Source organism: Oncorhynchus masou, chromosome 31 (genome assembly GCF_036934945.1).
Source record: "Oncorhynchus masou masou isolate Uvic2021 chromosome 31, UVic_Omas_1.1, whole genome shotgun sequence".
Lineage (NCBI taxonomy): Eukaryota > Metazoa > Chordata > Actinopteri > Salmoniformes > Salmonidae > Oncorhynchus > Oncorhynchus masou.
The window spans coordinates 78222296-78244641 of record NC_088242.1 but is presented as its reverse complement, the minus strand read 5'-3'; the positions used below and the strand labels follow the sequence as shown (position 1 = coordinate 78244641).

General features: G+C 43.4%; 1 protein-coding gene across 2 annotated transcripts; it reads left to right on the top strand.

The window, feature by feature from the left end:
• The first annotated feature begins 435 nt into the window (after nucleotides 1-435).
• chst6 (carbohydrate sulfotransferase 6) lies at nucleotides 436-20893 on the top strand. Of its 2 annotated transcripts, none has more exons than XM_064952062.1 (2): nucleotides 436-545; nucleotides 17857-20893. In XM_064952062.1, exon 2 carries the CDS (start codon nucleotides 17881-17883, stop codon nucleotides 19072-19074), a length of 1194 nt encoding a protein of 397 aa, XP_064808134.1. In that variant the 5' UTR covers nucleotides 436-545; nucleotides 17857-17880; the 3' UTR covers nucleotides 19075-20893. The 2 variants fall into 2 exon arrangements, with proteins under 2 accessions (XP_064808134.1, XP_064808133.1); XM_064952061.1 differs by having other exon boundaries at nucleotides 462-545; nucleotides 17860-20893.
• Nucleotides 20894-22346: the final 1453 nt, after the last annotated feature.

The window sequence follows — 22346 nt, the reverse complement described above, 5'->3', positions numbered from 1 at the left end:
ATATTACGAATTCCAATTTGTTGTTCCTAACGTTAGCTTGGTGGCTAGGGGTTAGGAGTTAGGTTAAAGTTAGGGGCGGGTTAGCTAAAAGGGTTAGGGGAAGGGTTAGCTAAAAGGGGTAAGGTTAGGGCTAACATGCTAAGTAATTGCAAAGTAGCTAAAATGCTAACGTTGTCGGTGATGAGATTTGAACACACAATTTTTGGTTTGCTAGATGTTTACATTATACGCCCACCCATCTACTTTGACCAACCACCCTATTTTAAGTAACCTTCTGTCTTATGTAACCATACCAAACGTAACACACCATACACATGGCTGTATCCCTGATTTACGTTTACTATGTTACGTCTAGTCTATGAGACCAGTCTGCACTGCCAGGCGCAGCTTTCATGGCCACGTCTCAAAACTCTTTGTAGGCTACGCAAACTAACACTCTGAAGGCAGTGGATGTTTGCCTAAAGACCGTGAATGTAATACAACAGTTAGTTTCAGAGCTCTCCTCACTCATTGCGGTCTCGTCGCCCAGCAACACAGCGGAGAAGGTAAAGTATTCATGCAAAAACGAACTATTGGGACTGACCAGCTCCGACAAAAACTCTTTTTAGCGACATTGTTTTATGTATCTGTGGATCACGTTTACCGATCGCTGTTTGTAACAGTGTTTGTCCACTGTTGTCTGGTAAGTAGTTCTGTATGATATTGGATAGTCCGAAGTTAAGGATTGCACCCCTACAGACGGCTTAATTTAGGCTAATGTCGCTGAGTGTTCCATTCAATTTCAGCACATTACTTTAAAAAAATGTATTCAGGTCTAAAGAAAACATAGGCCTATCTAAAGAAAAATTATGTTTTATTATTTATGTTATGTATTATGTATGAATACATATATACAGTACACGTATTATTATATAGGCATATATATATATACCATAGAAATGTTAACATGTCCTAAATGTAGACTATTCATTAATTTTAACTGTTCGATGAAGAAACTTTGTAGCATGCCTTTGCCCATTGATTTTGGGACCTGTACCCCTTGCCCCATTTACAGGCATAGCCTCGACCAGACCGACAACGTCATTGCATCAATGCTGCATAATACGTCCTACAGTCAAACTTTTTTTCATTATGCAATCCAACATTTTTTGTAGAAATGTGCAGTGGTGTAGTGCTATTTTTTTTTAGGTGTCAGGAGCGCAAATATATTTTTTAATTTAACTCAATCAAAGTTTGTACCATCATATCAAATGTATTTATAAAGCACCTTTTACATCAGCAGATGTCACATAGTGCTTATACAGAAACCCAGCCTAAAACCCCAAACCGCAAGCAAAGCAGATGTAGAAGCACAGTGGCTCGGAAAATCTCACTAGAAATGCAGGAACCTATGAAGAAACCTAGAGAGGAACCAGGCTCTGAGGGGTGGCCAGTCTTCTTCTAGCTGTGCCAGGTGGCGATTATAAAAGTACAGGGCCATTAAGAACAGATCATATTTTTCAAGATGTTCAAACGTTCATAGATGACCAGCAGGGTCAAATAATAATCACAGTGGTTGTAGAGGGTGCAAAAGGACAGCACCTCAGGAGTAAATGTCAGTTGGCTTTTCATAGCCAAGCATTCAGAGGTCGCGAGAGGGGGTCGAAAACAGCAGGTCCGGGATAAGGTAGTATGTCTGGTGAACAGGTCAGGGTTCCATAGCCGCAGGCAGAACAGTTGAAACTGGAGAAGCAGTTGAATATTATAATGGAATATGCATAAAATGCATCCTCCAATTGCAACATCTGCTTATGTATTGTCTCAAGAAAATGTTATATTTTTAAAACCGTCAATCACCAAGTAGGGCATACCTAATTTCAAAATAGGCCATCATCACTGTCAATCATGAATGATAATTTTTCACATTTTACCAGTGAATTAGAGCAGATGGTGTTAACAAACTATTAGCCTTGTATTTATTTTGTTTTAATCAAAACATATCCTGCCTAGTGGCACACACTGTTGAGTTTTGGCCGCATGAGAAAATAAATGTGCCTATTCAACTTCAGTTAACCATCCCAAACTTTCACTAGAAATTAGGTGTTTTTGGTGTAACAGTAATATTATAGACCTTCTATGCTATTATATTTGGTCTTGTTATGTAAAATACTCATTCATCATTATGTGATCTTGCAGGACACTTCAGAATATTTTTACCAGCTCCTTGTATTCTCAAATTGAAAAAAGGCACTCCAGCAGCACTACATCCCTGGATATGTGTCCAACAACGGTTAAACATTTATGTATTGTTACTATTTCTGTCAAGTCTACACATACAATTTGATGTATCCGTATGCACCACACAGAACACACTGCAACTGCCTCTGCAATGCAAGGCTAATGCAGTGTTCCATTGGAAATTAATGTACTTCTGGTGTACCAAAAGACAATGACTGTCGGTCTGATCAAGGTGTTAGGCACTAGGCCTATATATTACATCAATCAATCAAAATCAGTAGATGTCACACAGTGCTATACAGAAACCCAGACTTCAACCCCAAACAGCAAGCAATGCAGACGTAGAAGCACAGTGGCTAGGAAAAACTCACTAGAAAGGCAGAAACCTAGGAAGAAATCTAGAGAGCATCCAGGCTCTGAGGGATGGCCAGTCCTCTTCTGGCTGTGCCTGGTGGAGATTATAAGAGTACAGGGCCATTAAGGCCAGATTGTTCTTCAAGATGTTCACACGTTCATAGATGACCAGCAGGGTCGAATGATAATCAGTGGTTGTAGAGGGTGCAACAGGTCAGTACCTCAGGAGTAAATATCAGTTGGCTTTTCATAGCCGATTATTCAGAGGTCGAGACAGCAGGTGCGGTAGAGAGAGAGGGTCGAAATCAGCAGGTCTGGGACAAGGTAAAACATCTGGTGAGCAGGTCAGTGTTCCATAGCCGCAGGCAGAACTGTTGAAACTGGAGCAGCAGCACGAACAGGTGAACTGGGGACAGGTAGGAGTCATCAGGCCAGTTAATCCTTAGGCATGGTCCTAAGGCTCAGGTCCTCCGGTAGTGGAGGGAGAGAGAGAATTCGAGGGAGCATACTTAAATTCACACAGGACACCAGATAAGACACCCACTTTGCCAAAGTGCAGACCCCACAACACTAAAGGGACATCAACAGACCACGAACTTACTACCCTGAGACAAGGCTGAGTGTAGCCCTCGAAAATCTCCTCCACCACACAAGCCCTAGGAGGCACAAAACAGGACAGGAAGATCACGTCAGTGACTCAACCCACTAAAGTGACGCACCCCTCCTAGTGACGGCATGGAGGAGCACTAGTAAGCCAATGACTCAGCCCCCGTAATAGGGTCGGAGGCATAGAATCTCTCCCAGCGGAGAGATGGGAGCCCGCCAGGCAAACAGCAAGGGCGGTTCATCTCTCCAGTGCCTTGCTGTTCACATTCACACCCCTGGGCCAGACTACACTCAATCATAAGATATACTGAAGAGATGAGTCTTCAGTAAAGACTTAAAGGTTGAGACCGAGTCTGCGCCTCTCACATGGATAGGCAGACCATTCCATAAAAATGTAGCTCTATAGGAGAAAGTCCTGCCTCCGGCTGTTTGCTTAGAAACAATAAGGAGGCTTGTGTCTTGTGACCGTAGCGTACGTGTAGGTATGTACGGCAGGACCAAATCGGAGAGATAGGTAGGAGCACGCCCATGTAATGCTTTGTAGGTTAGCAGTAAAACCTTGAAATCAGCCCTAGCCTTAACAGGAAGCCAGTGTATAGAGACTAGTACTGGAGTAATATGATACAATTTTGGGGTTCTAGTCAAGATTCTAGCAGCCGTGTTTAGCACTAACTGAAGTATATTTAGTGATTATTCGGGTAGCTGGAGAGTAGAGCATTGCAATAGTCTAATCTAGAAGTGACAAAAACATGGATTAGTTTTTCTGCATCATTTTTGGACAAAAAATGTCAGATTCTTTGCAATGATACAGAGATTGAAAAAAATCTGTTCTTGAAATATTATTGATATGTTCGTCAAGAGACCTCAAGGTCCAGATTAACACGGAGGTCCTTCACAGTTTTGATGTGTACATATACTATCTGGGGGACCTGAGCTCGTGGGCCACGCCAGTGTTCATTGATGACATATTCCTTCTATTCCAGGGCAGAGCACAGGAACTTCATACATTTCACTCCTTCATCAATACAAGCAGAGAACATCTGAAATTCACTCTCACCTTTTATGTGCATGAAACAAGTTTAATGGACATTTTGATAAAGAGGGAGGGGGTTGCTTTAGCACGGATCTATACAGGAAGCCAACGAATGAGAATTCCCTGTTATGCGGAGACAGCTTCAACAATATACACCCCTGAAAAAGAGCTTCCCTATCAGCCAATACAGTCACATATGCAGGATCTATTGAACACAGAGTGTCTATGACAAAAATGCTCACTGTCTGGATGGGCTCTTTAGACAGTGGGGTTAACCAGAGGATTGGCTGCATGATGCACGGGTCCGTTACAAAAATATGACCCAGGATGAGAGCTTCACTCTCAAACCACCCCTCCCCCTGACCAACAAGTCCAATGCTTTTTTCAATACTCCCCGCTAGGCAAACAGTTCGACCACGTCATTAAAAAAACACTGGCACATATTGAGCACTGACCCACAACTGGAAAATACTTGTAAATAAATGTTAGAATTATTATGAATAAATGAATAAACAATATCCCCAGAGTGAACTTTTAACCTCACATTGTCCCGGTCGAGAGGAGGCGATTCTGTTAAGCAATGAAATGACGTCATGTTATTGTATATAAACTGTTGCTCGTGGTAACGTGGCAGCGCGCTCCGAGAATAAATTCTGTTACCTATTATTGATAAGACTAGGTCTCCGTCTATTTTATGCAAACAAGAATCTTACAAATTCTCATGAAATAGATTAAGGGAATTCAATTAATGAAAACACATTGGTATAATTAAATTACAGTGACAATAAACCAATCAGGTAGTCTTCAGACGCGGCCCCGACATCAGTCAAATGGTGGTGAGGTCTGATCTTTCACGGCTACCATGTAGCACCTTCCTAGACAATGTCGGACGGTAATTACAGATGTGACAGATGTACCCAGTGTAACTTGAACAAATGTTCAATCACCCAAATACGCTTAACCAGCATGGCTGTCACAGCATTACAGCACAACAGCACAGCTATCACAGCACAATGTTCAATCACCTCATTACAGACAAGGCCATTCAGATTCAGCGTTTCATCAAGTGTTCTATAAAACATTTGGTATAACTTATCAAATGTATTTCTGGTTTATGCTATGTAGGAGAAATGAAACAAGCTCTTACAATGCATAGCAGGATAGGAGAACACAGGAGTAATATCAGGACTATTGATCAGTGAAATCTTGTGGCTGCGCATTTAAAGTTTGACTTGGTCCACCTGGCAAAAAAATGGCTACAGCCCGCAACCCTCAGTACTGGGGACATCATAGAAATAATCGTGATTGACCACTACATCCCTGCACCAGAATTGTGTTTTCCAACATGAAGCAAAGACAGGGAATAGAGGGGTGGATACTGACATCCGAGAGTGCTACTGCTGTGGCGAAATAGGACGCATCGCATGGAACTTTCCCAAGAAGGAGGAACCCATGCAGGTTGACATTTCCAATCTACACCATTTCCATGTCATTATACCCATGTCCAAGCCCTCCGCCACCCACCGCACCTCAGTCGGGTACAGGTCCAAGTTGATGCTCTTCTAGACTCCCAGAGCTTGGTCTCCCTCATCATGCCTTCACTATTAACCCAGCCGCAGAGAACTACCACTCCAACCATGGACATCACCTGTGTACACGGGGACACCAAAACTTACCCAACCGCAGATTTAGAGATGAACACCACCAGAGGGCAGTTCCGAAGTAACCTAGGTTTGGTTGAGAACCTACCATACCCCGTGCTACTGGGTGCTACTGCGGCTGTCCATATTTCAAGAATTAAGGAACGGACTACAGGACAAAGAAGCTGGCTGTGCCAGTAATAGGGCATGCCAGGCATCCACATTTTCAGGTGAAAAGAAAATGAAACTGCTACCAAACAACTCCCTGACCTATGAAAAGAAAATTAGCAAGTTGCTACTTACCTGCCAACTTCTGTAGCCGACACTCGAGTTCTCCTGGGAGAAGAAGGGGAATGAAATGATGAAGAGGCAGGAAACCCAGTGAGGATAAATGGGCCAGAAATGGTGGAAGGGGAGGAACAGGAAGCGCAGGCCGAAGGGCTTGGAAATTCTGATGCATATGACATGTTCCCTCCTGAGTTAGCACAGTATAGGGGAAGGTTTGGTACTGCTCAGCTGGAAGACCCCACACTACAGTAAGCCAGACAGAATGTCAAGGTAATCAATGGGGTACCTGTAAATCCTGCTCATGTCCTCACCTTTCCCCATTTTTCAATGAGCAACCATCTCTTATATACCAGGACACTAAGTCCCATGACGTCACCGTGGAGCAGCTGTTGGTTCCTACCCCGTTTTGGTGTACAGTGCTGAACCTGGCCCATAGCCACTTGTTGGGAGGACATTTACAGAGAGGGAATACACACAAATGGGTGTTACAATGTTTCTTCTAGCCGGGGGTGTATGCGGATATGGTAAGGTATTATCAGGGGTGTCCTGATTGTCAGAGAACCTCACCCCTCCCGGATTTACTAAATCCTTTTATCCCGTTGCCAGTGATAGATACGCCATTGGATATAATTTCTATGGATTTAATTGGACACTTACCACGGTCGCCAAAAGGGTTTCAACATATACTGGTCACAGTTGATTATGCCACCAGGTATCCTGAGGCTATCCCCTGCATAGTGCCAACACCAAGAGCATCTCCAGAGAGCTGCTACAGATGTTTTCCAGGGTAGGTTTACCTTGAGAGATCCTGACAGACCAAGGTATGGTGTTCATGTCCAAGGTGATGAAAGATTTATGTAAATTACTTCAAATCACTTGCGCACATTTGTATATCACCCCCAGACTGACGGCCTAGTCGAGAAATTCAATAGAACCCTGAAATCCATGCTCAGACGGATCATTGAGCGGGATGGGCAAAACTGGGACCTGCTCTTCCCGTTTTTGATGTTCGCCATAAGTGAGGTACCCCTGGCATCCACTGTTTTTTTTCCTCATTTGAGCTATTGTTTTCCCACAGGCCCAGGGGATTGTTAGATGTGATGAAAGAAAACTGGGAACAACAGTCCAGCCCCCACAACACGGTCATAGAACACATTGAAGACATGAGAGAAAGCATAAATGCGTTGGTAATGCCTATTGTGAAGGAACATTTACAGCAGGCCCAAGAAGCCCAGAGTCGAGTGTATAACCGTCCCACTCAACCCCGAGAGTTCGCCCCCAGGGGAACGGGTTATGGTGTTAGTACCCATGACGGTATGTAAATTCCTGGCCACATGGTGGGGTCCCTACGAGGTGCTGCAGAAACTGGGGCTGTGAACTACCTTATCCGTCAGCCAGGGAGAAGGAAGCCAGAACAGGTGTATCATATTAACCTTTTGAAAAAGTGGGTCAATAGGCACTGTTGTGGAGGGACAAACACACAGACATCAGTACTTTCGGCCACTTCCTCTTCCAAGAACCTGCTGGAGGAGATTACCCTTGGAGAGGTATTGCTGTCTCAGTTACGTTAGTTGGTTTTGAAAAATATAGATGTATTTTTTTCCTTACCAGGACACGCCCATCACATCCATCATGACATCCATTATGACATCATCACACCTCTGGGGATACGGGTCCACCAAAAACCTTAACTCTGACCCCGGCAACTCGTTAGAAGACGGCATTCTCCTCTCCAGACGGGCTGTTCCAATATGTGTGACTGCCCTTTGGACTTCATGGAGCCCCCGCCACGTTTCAAAGGCTGATGGACCACAGTTTGCAGCCACATCAATCCTATGCTGCAGCCTACCTGGACAATGTGCTAATCCACAGTCACATGTGGGAGGAGCACCTAATCCATTTAACAGTGGTCCTCGACGCCCTTCGGCAAGCAGAACTCAACAGCCAACACAAAGAAATGCACGTTGGGGGTATGTGAAGCAAAGTATCTGGGCTATTCCATAGTGCGAGGGTTGATCAAACCACAAGAGAAGAAAGTCGCTGTGATCCAGGATTAGCCTCGAGGTTCCATGGGGTACCTTCCTGCGAATAACCGGTGATTACACACATTTCATCCAAGATTATGCAATCATTGCAGGACCACTGTGTGACCTGACACGGAAGGCCAAACCTACCATGGTACAATGGAACCCTGCGGCCGAAGAGGCATTCCAGAAACTGAAAATGGCCTTATGCACTGCCCCGGTGTTGTGTTCACCGGATTTCTCGAAACCTCTGATTGTAGAGACAGATGCATCCGACACTGGAATTGCAGCTGTAATCTCGCAGGAAGGGGAACATCCTGTGCTGTACATTAGCCATAAATTGATCCCCCACAAAACCAAATATGCAACAGTGGAAAAAGTGTGTTTGGCAATGAAATGGGCTCTGGAGTTTAACGATTATCAAATCAAATCAAATCAAATCAAATTTATTTATATAGCCCTTCGTACATCAGCTGATATCTCAAAGTGCTGTACAGAAACCCAGCCTAAAACCCCAAACAGCAAGCAATGCAGGTGTAGAAGCACGGTGGCTAGGAAAAACTCCCTAGAAAAGCCAAAACCTAGGAAGAAACCTAGAGAGGAACCAGGCTATGTGGGGTGGCCAGTCCTCTTCTGGCTGTGCCGGGTAGAGATTATAACAGAACATGGCCAAGATGTTCAAATGTTCATAAATGACCAGCATGGTCGAATAATAATAAGGCAGAACAGTTGAAACTGGAGCAGCAGCACGGCCAGGTGGACTGGGGACAGCAAGGAGTCATCATGTCAAGTAGTCCTGGGGCATGGTCCTAGGGCTCAGGTCAGTTGAAACTGGAGCAGCAGCACGGCCAGGTGGACTGGGGACAGCAAGGAGTCATCATGTCAGGTAGTCCTGGGGCATGGTCCTAGGGCTCAGGTCCTCCGAGAGAGAGAAGGAGAGAATTAGAGAACGCACACTTAGATTCACACAGGACACCGAATTGGACAGGAGAAGTACTCCAGATATAACAAACTGACCCCAGCCCCCGACACATAAACTACTGCAGCATAAATACTGGAGGCTGAGACAGGAGGGGTCAGGAGACACTGTGGCCCCACCCGAGGACACCCCGGACAGGGCCAAACAGGAAGGATATAACCCCACCCACTTTGCCAAAGCACAGCCCCCACACCACTGGAGGGATATCTTCAACCACCAACTTACCATCCTGAGACAAAGCTGAGTATAGCCCGCAAAGATCTCCGCCACGGCACAACCCAAGGGGGGGCGCCAACCCAGACAGGATGACCACATCAGTGAATCAACCCACTCAGGTGACGCACCCCCTCCAGGGACGGCATGAGAGAGCCCCAGCAAGCCAGTGACTCAGCCCCTGTAATAGGGTTAGAGGCAGAGAATCCCAGTGGAAAGAGGGGAACCGGCCAGGCAGAGACAGCAAGGGTGGTTCGTTGCTCCAGAGCCTTTCCGTTCACCCTCCCACTCCTGGGCCAGACTACACTCAATCATATGACCCACTGAAGAGATGAGTCTTCAGTAAAGACTTAAAGGTTGAGACCGAGTTTGCGTCTCTGACATGGGTAGGCAGACCGTTCCATAAAAATGGAGCTCTATAGGAGAAAGCCCTGCTTGGGCCGCAAGTTATGTTTTGGGCCGCAAGTTTGTGTTGATGACCGATCACGCTCCCCTTACCTGGATGAAGCAGAATAAGCACACTAACGCCCGGATCACCCGGTGGTTCCTCAGCCTCCAGCCGCTCCACTATCGGAGCGTCCACCGTTTTGGGTTCTACACATGGTAATGCAGATGCCATGTCCCGTATGCATGCCATGTTTTCTTTGACCGCTCTGACCACAGGGTCAATGCTGGAGGGAAAGGTATGTAGCGGTTTCAGGGGTTGTGTGGTGGATGGACAGTATGTGCCTGCGAGGTTTCTGGGATTTCTGGCTGCCAGGACCACGGACAACAATGGGAAGTATTCCCCAGAGGCAGGACCATGGACAGCTCAGGGGAAACTGCCAGACTGCAGCCGAACAGCCACACCTGTCTCCAGTTGTATTTAGAGACTAAACGGCAGACAGGTGAAACCAATCAGGGCCTCTACTTAACCACGCCCTGAGTTTGCTTTCTTTGTCTTTCCTTTGACCCCGGCATGCAAACGAGGAGGAGGCTGTTGTAGACATTGAGCATACGGTGGAGAAGGATGTTTACCAGAATAAAGGAACTGAAGATTTCAACACGGAGTGAACCCAAAAGACCAAGAGTGGAGGACCATCCACTGATGACGGCATATTTATTTTGTTTGAGTTTTGTGTATCAGGAACGCTGCCAGTACATGATTCTTTTTTTACCGTGTTAACCCTTCACGTGGACTGGTGGTGTGTCTTTGTATATGTAAACCCTGCCTTACCAAGATCATGGCGCCGAAACCGCCACCTTGTCACAACTGATTGGCTCAAACGCATTAAGAAGGAAAGAAACACAATAAATGAAATTAACTTTTAACAAGGCACACCTGTTAATTGAAATGCATTCCAGGTGACTACCTCATGAAGCTGTTTGAGAGAATGCCAAGATTGTGCAAAGATGTCAAGGCAAAGGGTGGCTACTTTGAAGAATCTCAAATATAAAATGTATTTTGATATATTATTTAATAGTTTTGATGTTTCCACTATTATTCTACAATGTAGAAAATAGGAAAAGTAAAGAAACTCTTGAATGAGTAGGTGTGTCCACATTGAATGTCACATTGATTTGTCTTGCCATCCAGGTCTCCACTTGTTCATTTTGTATATATTGATATGAAATTATTAGAGGTACACAAGTAGTTATTGTAATAGGTCACTGTAATTTTATCTACGATCACCGCACGGCCTGTGCGTAATGGGCGGGTATTCCAACCATTTCTAATGTAATCTTTTTTTAATGTTGTCTACAGTAGGTTTTAACTCTGCCTGATTTTGTTTAAGTGATAATGCCAGAGAAGCCAGTGTTTGTGCAAATCGTGCCAATATCAAATCAAAGTTTATTTGTCACGTGCGCTGAATACAACAGGTATTCACCTTACAGTGAAATGCTTACTTACAGGCTCTAACCAATAGTGCAAAAAAGGTGTTAGGTGAGCAATAAGTAGAGAAATAAAACAACAGTAAAAAGATAGGCTATATACAGTAGCGAGACTACATACATACACCGGTTAGTTTGAGGTAGTATGTACATGTAGATATGGTTAAAGTGACTACGCATATATGATCAACAGAGAGTAGCAGTAGTGTAAAAGAGGGGGGTGGTGGGTGGCGGGACACAATGCAGATAGCCCGGTTAGCCAATGTGCGGGAGCACTGGTTGGTCGGCCCAACTGAGGTAGTATGTACATGAATGTATAGTTAAAGTGACTATGCATATATGATAAACACAGTAGCAGCAGCGTAAAAAGAGGGTTAGAGGGGGGTTTGAGGGGGCACACAATGCAAATAGTCTGTTGAGCCATTTGATTACCTGTTCAGGAGTCTTATGGCTTGGGGGTAAAAACTGTTGAAGCCTTTTTGTCCTAGACTTGGCACTCTGGTACCGCTTGCCATGCGGTAGTAGAGAGAACAGTCTATGACTGGGGTGGCTGGGATCTTTGACAATTTTTAGGGTCTTCCTCTGACACCGCCTGGTGTAGAGGTCCTGGATGGCAGGCAGCTTGGCCCCAGTGATGTATTGTGCCGGACGCACTACCCTCTGTAGTGCTTTGCGGTCAGAGGCCGAGTAATTGCCGTACCAGGCAGTGATGCAACCAGTATTCCCAGGATGCTCTCGATATTGCAGCTGTAGAACCTTTTGAGGATCTCAGGACCCATGCCAAATCTTTTTAGTTTCCTGAGGGGAATAGGCTTTGTCATTCCCTCTTCACGACTGTCTTGGTGTGTTTCGATAATTCTAGTTGATGTGAACTTGAAACTCTCAACCTGCTCCACTACAGCCCTGTCGATGAGAATGGGTGCGTGCTCGGTTCTCCTTTTCCTGTTGTCCACAATCATCTCCTTAGTCTTGGTTACGTTGAGGAATAGGTTGTTATTCTGGCACCACAACGCCAGGTCTCTGACCTCCTCCCTATAGGCTGTCTCATCGTTGTCTGTGATCAGGCCTACCACTGTTGTGTCGTCTGCAAACTTAATGATGGTATTGGAGTCGTGCCTGGCCATGCAGTCGTGGGTGAATAGGGAATACAGGAGAGGACTGAGCACTTAACCCTGTGGAGCTCCAGTGTTGAGGATCAGCCTGGCAAATGTGTTGCTACCTACCCTCACCACCTGGGGGCGGCCCGTCAGGAATTCCAGGATCCAGTTGCAGAGGGAGGTGTTTAGTCCCAGGATCCTTAGCTTAGTGATGAGCTTTGAGGGTACAATGGTGTTGAACGCTGAGCTGCAGTCAATGAAATGCATTCTCACATAAGTGTTCCTTTTGTCCAGGTGTGAAAGGGCATTGTGGAGTGCAATAGAGATTGCATCATCTGTGGATCTGGGCGGTATGCAAATTGGAGTGGGTCTAATGTTTCTGGGATAATGGTGTTGATGTGAGCCATTACCAGCCTTTCAAACCACTCATGGCTACGGCCGTGAGTGCTACGGGTCTGTAGTCATTTAGGCAGGTTGCCTTTGTGATCTTGGGCACAGGGACTATAGTGGTCTCCTTGAAACATGTTGGTATTGCAGACTCAATCAGGGACATGTTGAAAATGTCAGTGAAGACACCTGCCAGTTGGTCAGTGTTGCTTGCCTTGAAGCGAGCATAGAAATTATTTAGCTCGTCTGGTAGGCTTGTGTTACTGTAATTTTGTTATTCCAATATGTTTTCATTATTTGAATTCCCTTAATCTATTTTATGAGAATTTGTAAGATTCTTGTTTGCATAAAATAGACGGTGTAATGTTTTTCTTTAGGTGAAGGAGAGTCGGACCAAAATGCGGCGTGGCTATTTAAATTCATGTTTAATAAAACAAGGAAACACGAATCAATACAAAAACAAGAAACGTAACACGAAAACCGAAACAGCCTATACTGGTGCAAAGTAACACAGATACAGAAACAAGGACAATCACCCACGACACACTCAAAGAATATGGCTGCCTAAATATGGTTCCCAATCAGAGACAACGATAAACACCTGCCTCTGATTGAGAACCACTTCAGACAGCCATAGTCTTTGCTAGCAAACCCCACTAAGCCACAATCCCAATACCTATGAAAAACCCCAAGACAAAACACACCACATACCAAAACCCATGTCACACCCTGGCCTGACCAAATAAAGAAAGAAAACACAAAATACTAAGACCAGGGCGTGACAGACGGAGACCTAGTCTTTTCAGTAATAGGTCACAGAATTTATTCTCGGAGCGCGCTGCCACGTTACCACGAGCAACAGTTTATATACAATAACATGACATCATTTCATTGCTTCTAAAGTGAATATCCTCCTCTCGACCGAGACAAAGGGAACTTTAAAAGTTCATTCAAAGTTCATTCTGACCCCCTAGCACATACACAGGACACACAACAAAACTGAATTAACTTTGGACTCCTCACCATTAACGATCACCACTTAGCTGACAGTTCTAACTAACAGAAAACCTAGGAATGCACTCACTGCCTTATCTAAAACACCCCAGAGCTCAGTTTCGTCGGTTCAACCATAGGTTAACTACTTTATCTGTTTACTTAATCCACAAACCATTTCTTTCTTCCTAGTTGGAATGGTGTTCATTAACTTTAATTACTCCTTGTCCGTGTCACACAATCCCTTCTTATGAACTCATATTGTTAATCAGACATAATAAAACAGAGCATAAGTTTACTTAGTTCCAGTTCTATTTAAAATGAGAATATTGTTCAGTCATTTAATCATAATTTTCCTAACAGCTTGTGTCACTGGGCAGCTCGCAGCTGTGCTTCCCTTTGTAGTCTGTAATAGTTTGCAAGCCCTGCCACATAAGACGAGCGTCGGAGCCAGTGTAGTATGATTCAATCTTAGCCCTGTATTGACGCTTTGCCTGTTTGATGGTTCGTCGCAGGGCATAGCAGGATTTCTTGTAAGCTTCCGGGTTAGAGTCCCGCACCTTGAAAGCAGCAGCTCTACCCTTTTAGCTCAGTGCGAATGTTGCCTGAATATATCCTCCAAACACTGGCTTCGAGGTCATTATCACTTTTATACAATGGGTTACCAACATATTCAAATAATGATTTTTATTAAAAATGTTATTTTGATGAATTTATTCATACTATTTCATCCTTCCACAAGATATAGTCCCGACACAAATCTCGGGTTGCTACCCACGCCGACTGGTCGTTTGTTCTATCAGTTTGGTTGCCAGAGAAGCGACCCAGTCGTTGTCTTTTTATTCTGTGTCTATGGACGAAACCCACTCGTTCATCCTAAATGTTCCATTGCAAAATTCTTATCCCTTGCTTGCTAGCTAGTCAACTATGGCTAATTTACAGTCATTTTTTTTCATTTTACCTTTATTTAACCAGGCAAGTCAGTTAAGAACACATTCTTATTTTCAATGACGGCCGAGGAACAGTGGGTAAACTGCCTGTTCAGGGGCAGAACGACAGATTTGTACCTTGTCAGCTCGGGGGTTTGAACTCACAACCTTCCGGTTACTAGTCCAACGCTCTAACCACTAGGCTACCCTGCCGTCACGTCAAACAGTGCCGCCAAAATAACAACTGTAACTGCATTTGTTTAAGCTGTTTTCTATAAACATTTATTTGAATATATCCATAACAATGAGGCACAATTTCGCCTGGCATAGAAAATGTCCTCTCTCGTCAGGACACTGTTGTTCAGAGGAGCTATCCAACAACACAGCTAACACAATCACTTCAAACTGTTGCTGGAAAGAATACAAACTAGCTGCACTTCGTTTTTTTTAACCTTTTTTCAATTGACATTTCTTTGTATATATCTATAAAAATTATGCCAAGTGATTCATGACTTCGACTGGCTGAGAAATGCTGCCTGCCTTTCTGTTTCGTACCGTTTTCAGACACGTTCATTACTATGGGACAGCTGGAGATCGAATTGGATTATTGAAACAATGTTGCAAATGTCGGAGAGAGACCGCAAGGTTTATACAAATCTCTGCTGTTGAAAACTAAATGTTAGTCTAAAAGAAATGTGGGATAATGTCTAGATGTTTTTATAGTGGAGATCAAGTAAAATATTGCCTGGCTGTGCTGATGACAGTGGATTGCGCATTGAGATTGAACAGTGTAAATAGGAATTTTAAAGTCATAGAGTTAGCAGGTGGTAACTTGTGGAATAGACACTGACTGGAATGCGGTTTTAACCAATCAGCATTCAGGATTAGACCCACCTGTTGTATAAATGTATATAATGCTTTATGACCATATGTACCTTTTGTGCTTAATTATGATGGACTATGCGCAAAAGTGAATTTAATTGTTTCCACACCCACCATGCGTCATGTGCGTAATGGTCATGTGAGGAGAAATGTGTAGATTTTGGATGTGACCACTCAATCTGTTTGACTTTATGAAGATCTGGTTCGGATCGAAACGTCATCAATTAAGCGGTGAATTGCAGACGTCCTGTTCTTTACAGGTATTCTTTGTTAGCCCAGCACCTTAGGATGTGCATATGACCACAAACTTTGTTCATGTAACTGATGTGATTTGTTAAGCCAAATCTTACTCCTGAGCTATTTTAGGCTTGCGTAAACAAAAGGGGTGAGTACTTTTGCAACAACTATATTTTAGTTATGAATTTGATTCTCACTATGGAGTATTTTGTGTAGATCAATGACAACTAAATCAATTTTAATCCCAATTTGTTTAGCAAGAGAATCGGCAGAATAAATACACCACTGACCAGAAAGATGGGACAGTCTTCCATCTGATGGCGAAAATCGAGTTGCATTGCATTTTTTTTGTCTCATGCACAAATTAATATTGTTTCCATGACCAGAGAAAGTGAAATATTCCTCTATATTAAAATAGACACATGCGCTGCTAATAATAAAAACAGAAACTCAGGCCTATCAACACATTTGGCTACTCATTCATTGCAGCTGCAGCACAAGTGGAAGAAGGGAGAAGCACATTTTGTAAAAGTGTTGACAGTGCCGAATAAAAACTTAAACATGAACTCCCATTTTTTTTTTTTTCTCTAAAAAGCATTTTTTAATTATTTTTTTATTCAGATTTTTCAGCATCCCTTCTATGCTCTTTGCTGTATTCTTTAACAGTGTCTCTTTGGTCATGGTTTTAAACATGAATTCTGGGGCCTCCTGAGTGGCGCACACATCTAAGGCACTGCATCGCAGTGCTAGAGGGAGACGGTGCACCGGGAGATGGTGGAGACGGTGCACAACAGGGAGACGGTGCACAATTGAGGCAATGCACAATTGTCCCAACATCGTCCAGATTAAAGGAGGGTTTGGCTGGCTGCGATGTCCTTGTCCCATCACGCTCTAGCGACACCTTGTGGCGTGCCGGGCACATGCACGCTGACTTCGGTAGCCAGCTGTACGGTGTTTCCTCCGACACATTGGTGCAGCTGGCTACCGGGTTAAGCGAGCAGTGTGTCATGAAGCAGTGCGGCTTGGCGGGGTTGTGTTTCGGGGGACGCATGGCTCTCCACCTACACCTCTCCCGAGTCCGAACGGGAGTTGCAGCGATGGGACAAGACTGTAACTATCAATATGATATCACAAAATTGGGGGTAAAAATAAAATTACAAAATAAACTTAAAAAATAAAGGCTAGTAGGCTAGTATCAAATTTTACTGCAGTGTTGTGGTACATTTGAGCTTTCCGATTGGCCAGCGCAGTAGGTACACTTGATTTATGTATTAAGTTCCGCCGGGTAGGTAGAGTTTGTACGTCCAGACAAATTAAATGGTTTAAAATGGGAACCCTGCCTAACTGGTATGCAGGACTTCTGAATCAAGTGCACTTACTACCAACAGCGAAAGATTAATACAAATTTTTAAAAGCAGCGCATGGCTTTTTCATTGGCTTTTCTACAGAAGTGTTTGGTGAGTGACTAGGAATACTTTGAAGATCGACCAGTCGATCGCGATTATCCTGTTGGTAACCACTGTCTTAAGATAAATGCACTTACTCTAAATCAATCTGGATTAGAGAATCTGCTAAAAGACTGAAATGTCAGATGTAAATGTCAAATGTAAATGTTTTACATACAGTTCTCATATTAGTGTATTGAATTATATAAAACAAATATTTTTTAAATATTTATGTCACAAATGTTTAATTTGTACATTCCTTTATAAAAAACGTAATTATTTGTTACATTATTTGATTCACTCTATAAAACGTAGCAGTACAACTTATTTCTCAGTGAAGCAGATATATAGCATTTTGCTAAGAACATGATTATTTTTGTCTCTGTGAAATGAAACCATCAAGTGATAGATTTTAAACAAATACATGTCTTTAATTAAACAACTCTATGCCATGATTAGTGAAAAACACATCTCTTTCATATTTTTTTTTAACAATAAAAACAAATTTACCAACATTTCTGAAGATGTGTATACATAGCATTTTGGAATGAAACTCTTAATATGCCTCTCCTTATTCTCTCCCTTCTCTCTCTCTCTCTCTCTCTCTCTCTCTCTCTCTCTCTCTCTCTTGCGCCCTCTCCCTCTCCTATAAATTCCCAGCAGCTCACACAGAGAGTCTCCGGCATGCCGCGCTTCAGACTAACGCCACCGACCGTGGTGTTCCTGCTGCTTCTGCAGGGAGTGGCTGTGGTGCTGCTGTTTGGATGGTATGTCCAGCTCATTCCTTGTGGTAGCCCTCCTTCCCAGGGCAAGGTCCACGTGCTCCTGCTGTCTTCATGGCGGTCTGGATCCTCCTTCCTGGGCCAGGTGTTCAGCCAGCACCCGTCTGTCTTCTACCTGATGGAGCCATCGTGGCATGTGTGGACCACTCTGCAGATGCCTGGAGCCCGGGCTCTGCGCATGGCGGTGAGAGACCTGATGCGCAGCGTCTTCCAGTGTGACATGTCTGTCATGGATGCCTACACTCCCGCCCAGCACAACATGTCAGCCCTCTTTATGTGGAGCCACAGCCGTGCCCTGTGCTCTCCCCCTGCCTGCCAGCTCACACCCCGCCACCTCTTCAGCAACGAGACAGAGTGCAAGCAGAAGTGTGACAGGCCTGGCCTGCAGGGGGCAGAAGAGGCCTGTCGGACCTACAGCCATGTGGTGCTCAAAGAGGTGCGCTTCTTTGAGCTAGACTCCCTGTACCCTCTCCTGCAGGACCCCACTCTGGACCTGCGCATCATCCACCTGGTGAGAGACCCGCGGGCCGTGGCGCGTTCCAGGGAGCAGTCAGCCAAAGCCCTAGTGAAGGATAATGCCCTGGTCCTGGAGCAAGGCAACACCAAGGTGGATGACACACAGTATGGCGTTATGCAGGAGATATGCCGCAGCCACATCCGCATCCACGAGAGGGCCATGCTCAAACCTCCAGACTTTCTACGTGGACGTTACAAGATGGTACGCTACGAGGACATGGTGAGAGACCCCTTGACAGAGATTGACAGTATGTATCAGTTTGTGGGGCTGGAGATGACACAGTCACTACAGGAGTGGATCTATAAGGTCACCCACGGTAAGGGCAAGGGCACCAAGAAGGAGGCCTTCCAAATCACCTCCCGCAACGCAGCAGACGTCTCTCAGGCTTGGCGTACTACTTTGCCCCATGACAAGGTAAGGAACATCCAGGAGGTGTGTAAGGGCGCCATGTCATTGCTGGGGTATAGGACCGTTGACAGTGAGAAAGAACAGAAGAAACTTGACGTGGACCTTCTGACTCCCCGTGAACGATATCACTTCAGCTGGCTCCCTTCCAAAACTGACAATAAAAAACAATGAGTAGATAATATTTTCAGAGACCAAATCACACTGAAATGTATTTGTGGGAATGAAAACAATACAACTATTCACCAACAGGGGGGTGTCAATATCCATCTCCTAAGGGAAATAGAACTGGAAAAAGAGCTTGGAGGCCAGTATTGGTTAGGGGTTAATGCAAAGTTCCCCAATAGGTGATCCACGGAACATAAATACTGTCAAATCACCAGGAAATCAGCTCAAAGTGATTTTAATTTAGGAAATCCATGCCCAAGTATTTACACTAATAAATAGAGAGGCATATGTGATCGTATCCCAGTGTAATCAATGTTTGAAATGATTCTGTTTTTGTCAAATACTATATCTGTTTGGGATTCTTGCGATCAGTTATTCCTGCCCTCCTGACCATCCACTCAAGGAAAAATCAGCCCAAGGCTGAATGTAATTGGGGCCCCTGGGTTAATGCATGTCACTGAGATGTAGATCTGCTTTGGTTTATGTTTACAGAGACTAATGTTTTTTTAGCTTTATTTTCTCAATTCTTATCTTTCTTTATGTCATTGTTGTAATGTTCTATAGAGTACTGAAATAATGGTTAGTGTTTGGGGAAGGAATGAAAGAGTTAGGCAGTGGAATATATCTTTTAAATCACATTGATTTCCAACCTACACATACCGGAGCCAGAGATGAAGCCCAGCTCCGTGGCATGATGTTATTCCCGACCGAGGTTTGAGAAGGAGCTGCTGTACTGTAGCCGTCAGTGAAGACTGATGATAAGCCCTCTCTCTCAATCACAACCAGTTATGCTCAGAATGTATTGTAGTTTGAAGCACCAGATGAAAACACATTTACAAGTGTGCATGTGAGAAAGGGTGCAACTCCGTGTGCGTATGAATGCCTGTGTGTTTGTAATGGTTTGGTGGTCTATGAAAGTGGATTTATGGGTTTTGTTAGTGTGTATATAATTTTATATAAACAGGTACTCCATGGTTTAGTCCAGGATTAGACTTAATCTGTGTCTGGGAAACCTTGCAATGAGTGTTGGTCATTGGCTTTGTTTAATGCCATAAGATCATTAATCAAGAATAGAGTGACCTTTTACACACAACACAGCATTGTTACACTGCAAAACAGTTTTGACACAGCATTGTTACACTGCAAAACAGTTTTGACACAGCATTGTTACACTGCAAAACAGTTTTGACACAGCATTGTGAAAAATGAAACAGTGTTATGACTTTATGTCCTTAAAAAGTTTATGCACCCTGCTCTTTGTTTAAGGAACGTTTCCATAGTGTTGAATATCAATGACATATTTTAACTGAAGGGCATAATTAAATGTGGAATGTCCTCAAATATAGTTAAATAAAGGTTAAATAACATTTTTTAAATAAATATCTTTCTACTTTATTATATTGTGACTGATACTTTTAGGTGAGTCGGCTATGAAGTTTGCTATCCATGCAGTCGTTACACTTCAATATGGCTCCCAGTATAATGTGAACAAATCCCCTGCTATGTAAGTTATGTTGTTATTCATGGGTGTAAAAAAAATGAATTTGGTTAAAATGATAGTGGTCTGGTGCCACCACTTGATTTGACTTTCTCACCTAGATCTGGCTTTGTTATACTTTGTTTTGTACAAATGACCGTAAGAATGCTTACTGTAGGCAATGCAAATGGAATAATCTTAATTTTCCCAATGTAATTAACTAATAATAACCAGATGATTTTATTTGATTATGGTGAGATTATGATGTACTGGTGATTTCTGAATTGATTTTGTTTGACCTGTTGATTTATTAGCAATAAATGTTACATTTTATTAAATTAGTCCTTATTTACCCCATATTGTACTCTTTGTTATTTGCTGTAAATAGATTTGGTGGTGTTTGGTTGTGGTACGCTGGACAGAAGGTATGTTGACTGTAAATGAAGACGTATGCTAATGTGCTGGTACAGTATACCACGGGTCCTCAACCTGTTCTAGCGTGACAGCTACTTTTAAAATATGAAACATGTCGCGAGCTACACATTTTTTTCTAGATTTCAAATAGGCACATTCTTCTCTTCTCCTCTCCCCTGCAACTCTTTCCTGGGTCCTTAGTGTACAAGAGAAAGTAGTGCATTGTTTTCTGTCAATATACCAGGTAAAATAATGGTTAATTAAACAACTATAAGGGGGGCCCTATGAAGTGTTTTATATTTTTTTCCAAATTCTGTTTTATATTTTCCCATATTATGATTTCCCTGTTTTATTTTTCCTGGTTTGAGAATTATTATTTTTTTCACTCAAAATTACAAATGTTCATAGAGAAACAACAAAAGTATATGTTCTGATTCCATGTCAATGCTTAAATCACACCAGAAGTAAACATTTTGTGTAATTAGTGTAATTCCCCTTTAATTGAGTATTTGATCTTTCAATTGCGCATCTAGCCAGTGAGGAATGTGCCATCTAATGTGCTGGTCTAGCAATGGTTCTGTACAGCTGCTGCTCATTTCATGGCAAATTTAGCAAATAACATACGATATACTTATTACTCATGATATACTTCTGCTAGGTAAGCCAACTTTGCAGTTAACATTTAATTGAGAAGGTTATTGGGAAATGATTTGCTAACCATGGGTGGGACAATGTCAATGTTACGTTGATTAGATACTGTAGTTGCTGGGAGCCTGCGGTGACTGATACTTGGGAGATTTATTTATGACCATTTGCGGTGGAACACTTGAAAATTCCATGTACTTTCAGAGTTGTTTGGAGATCGACCTGTTGGAGACCTTGTTTAGACCTACCTACCTGACACATTTAAAGGTGAGGCATATTTTTGTGAAAGCATGATACAACAGCTCCCTCTGCTAACAGAGGTCATTCATTGGCGCATGTCCTTAGATGCTGTCAGGTAAATGGTAGATACAGATCAAGGAAACACTTGAATAAATTAAGGATGCAAAGTATATTGAAAGCAGGGGCTTCCACACAGGTGTGTTTCCTAAGTTAATTAAGCAATTAACATGCATCATATTTAGTTAGGGTCATGTAAACAAATTCCCAGTTTCCCATTCATTTGGCTAACATGGCTAGAAGAAGATATCTCAATGAGTTTGAAAGAGGGGTCTCAGAGGAGCATAGGGGGTTTAAAGGGAGTGTGTGTGTGTCAGTCACCAGATCTCAACCCAATTGAACACCTATGAGAGATTGTGGATCGGCGACTGAGACGGTGTTCTCCACCACCATCAAAAAAAAATCCAAATTATGGAATTTCTCATGGAAGAATGGTATCGTATCC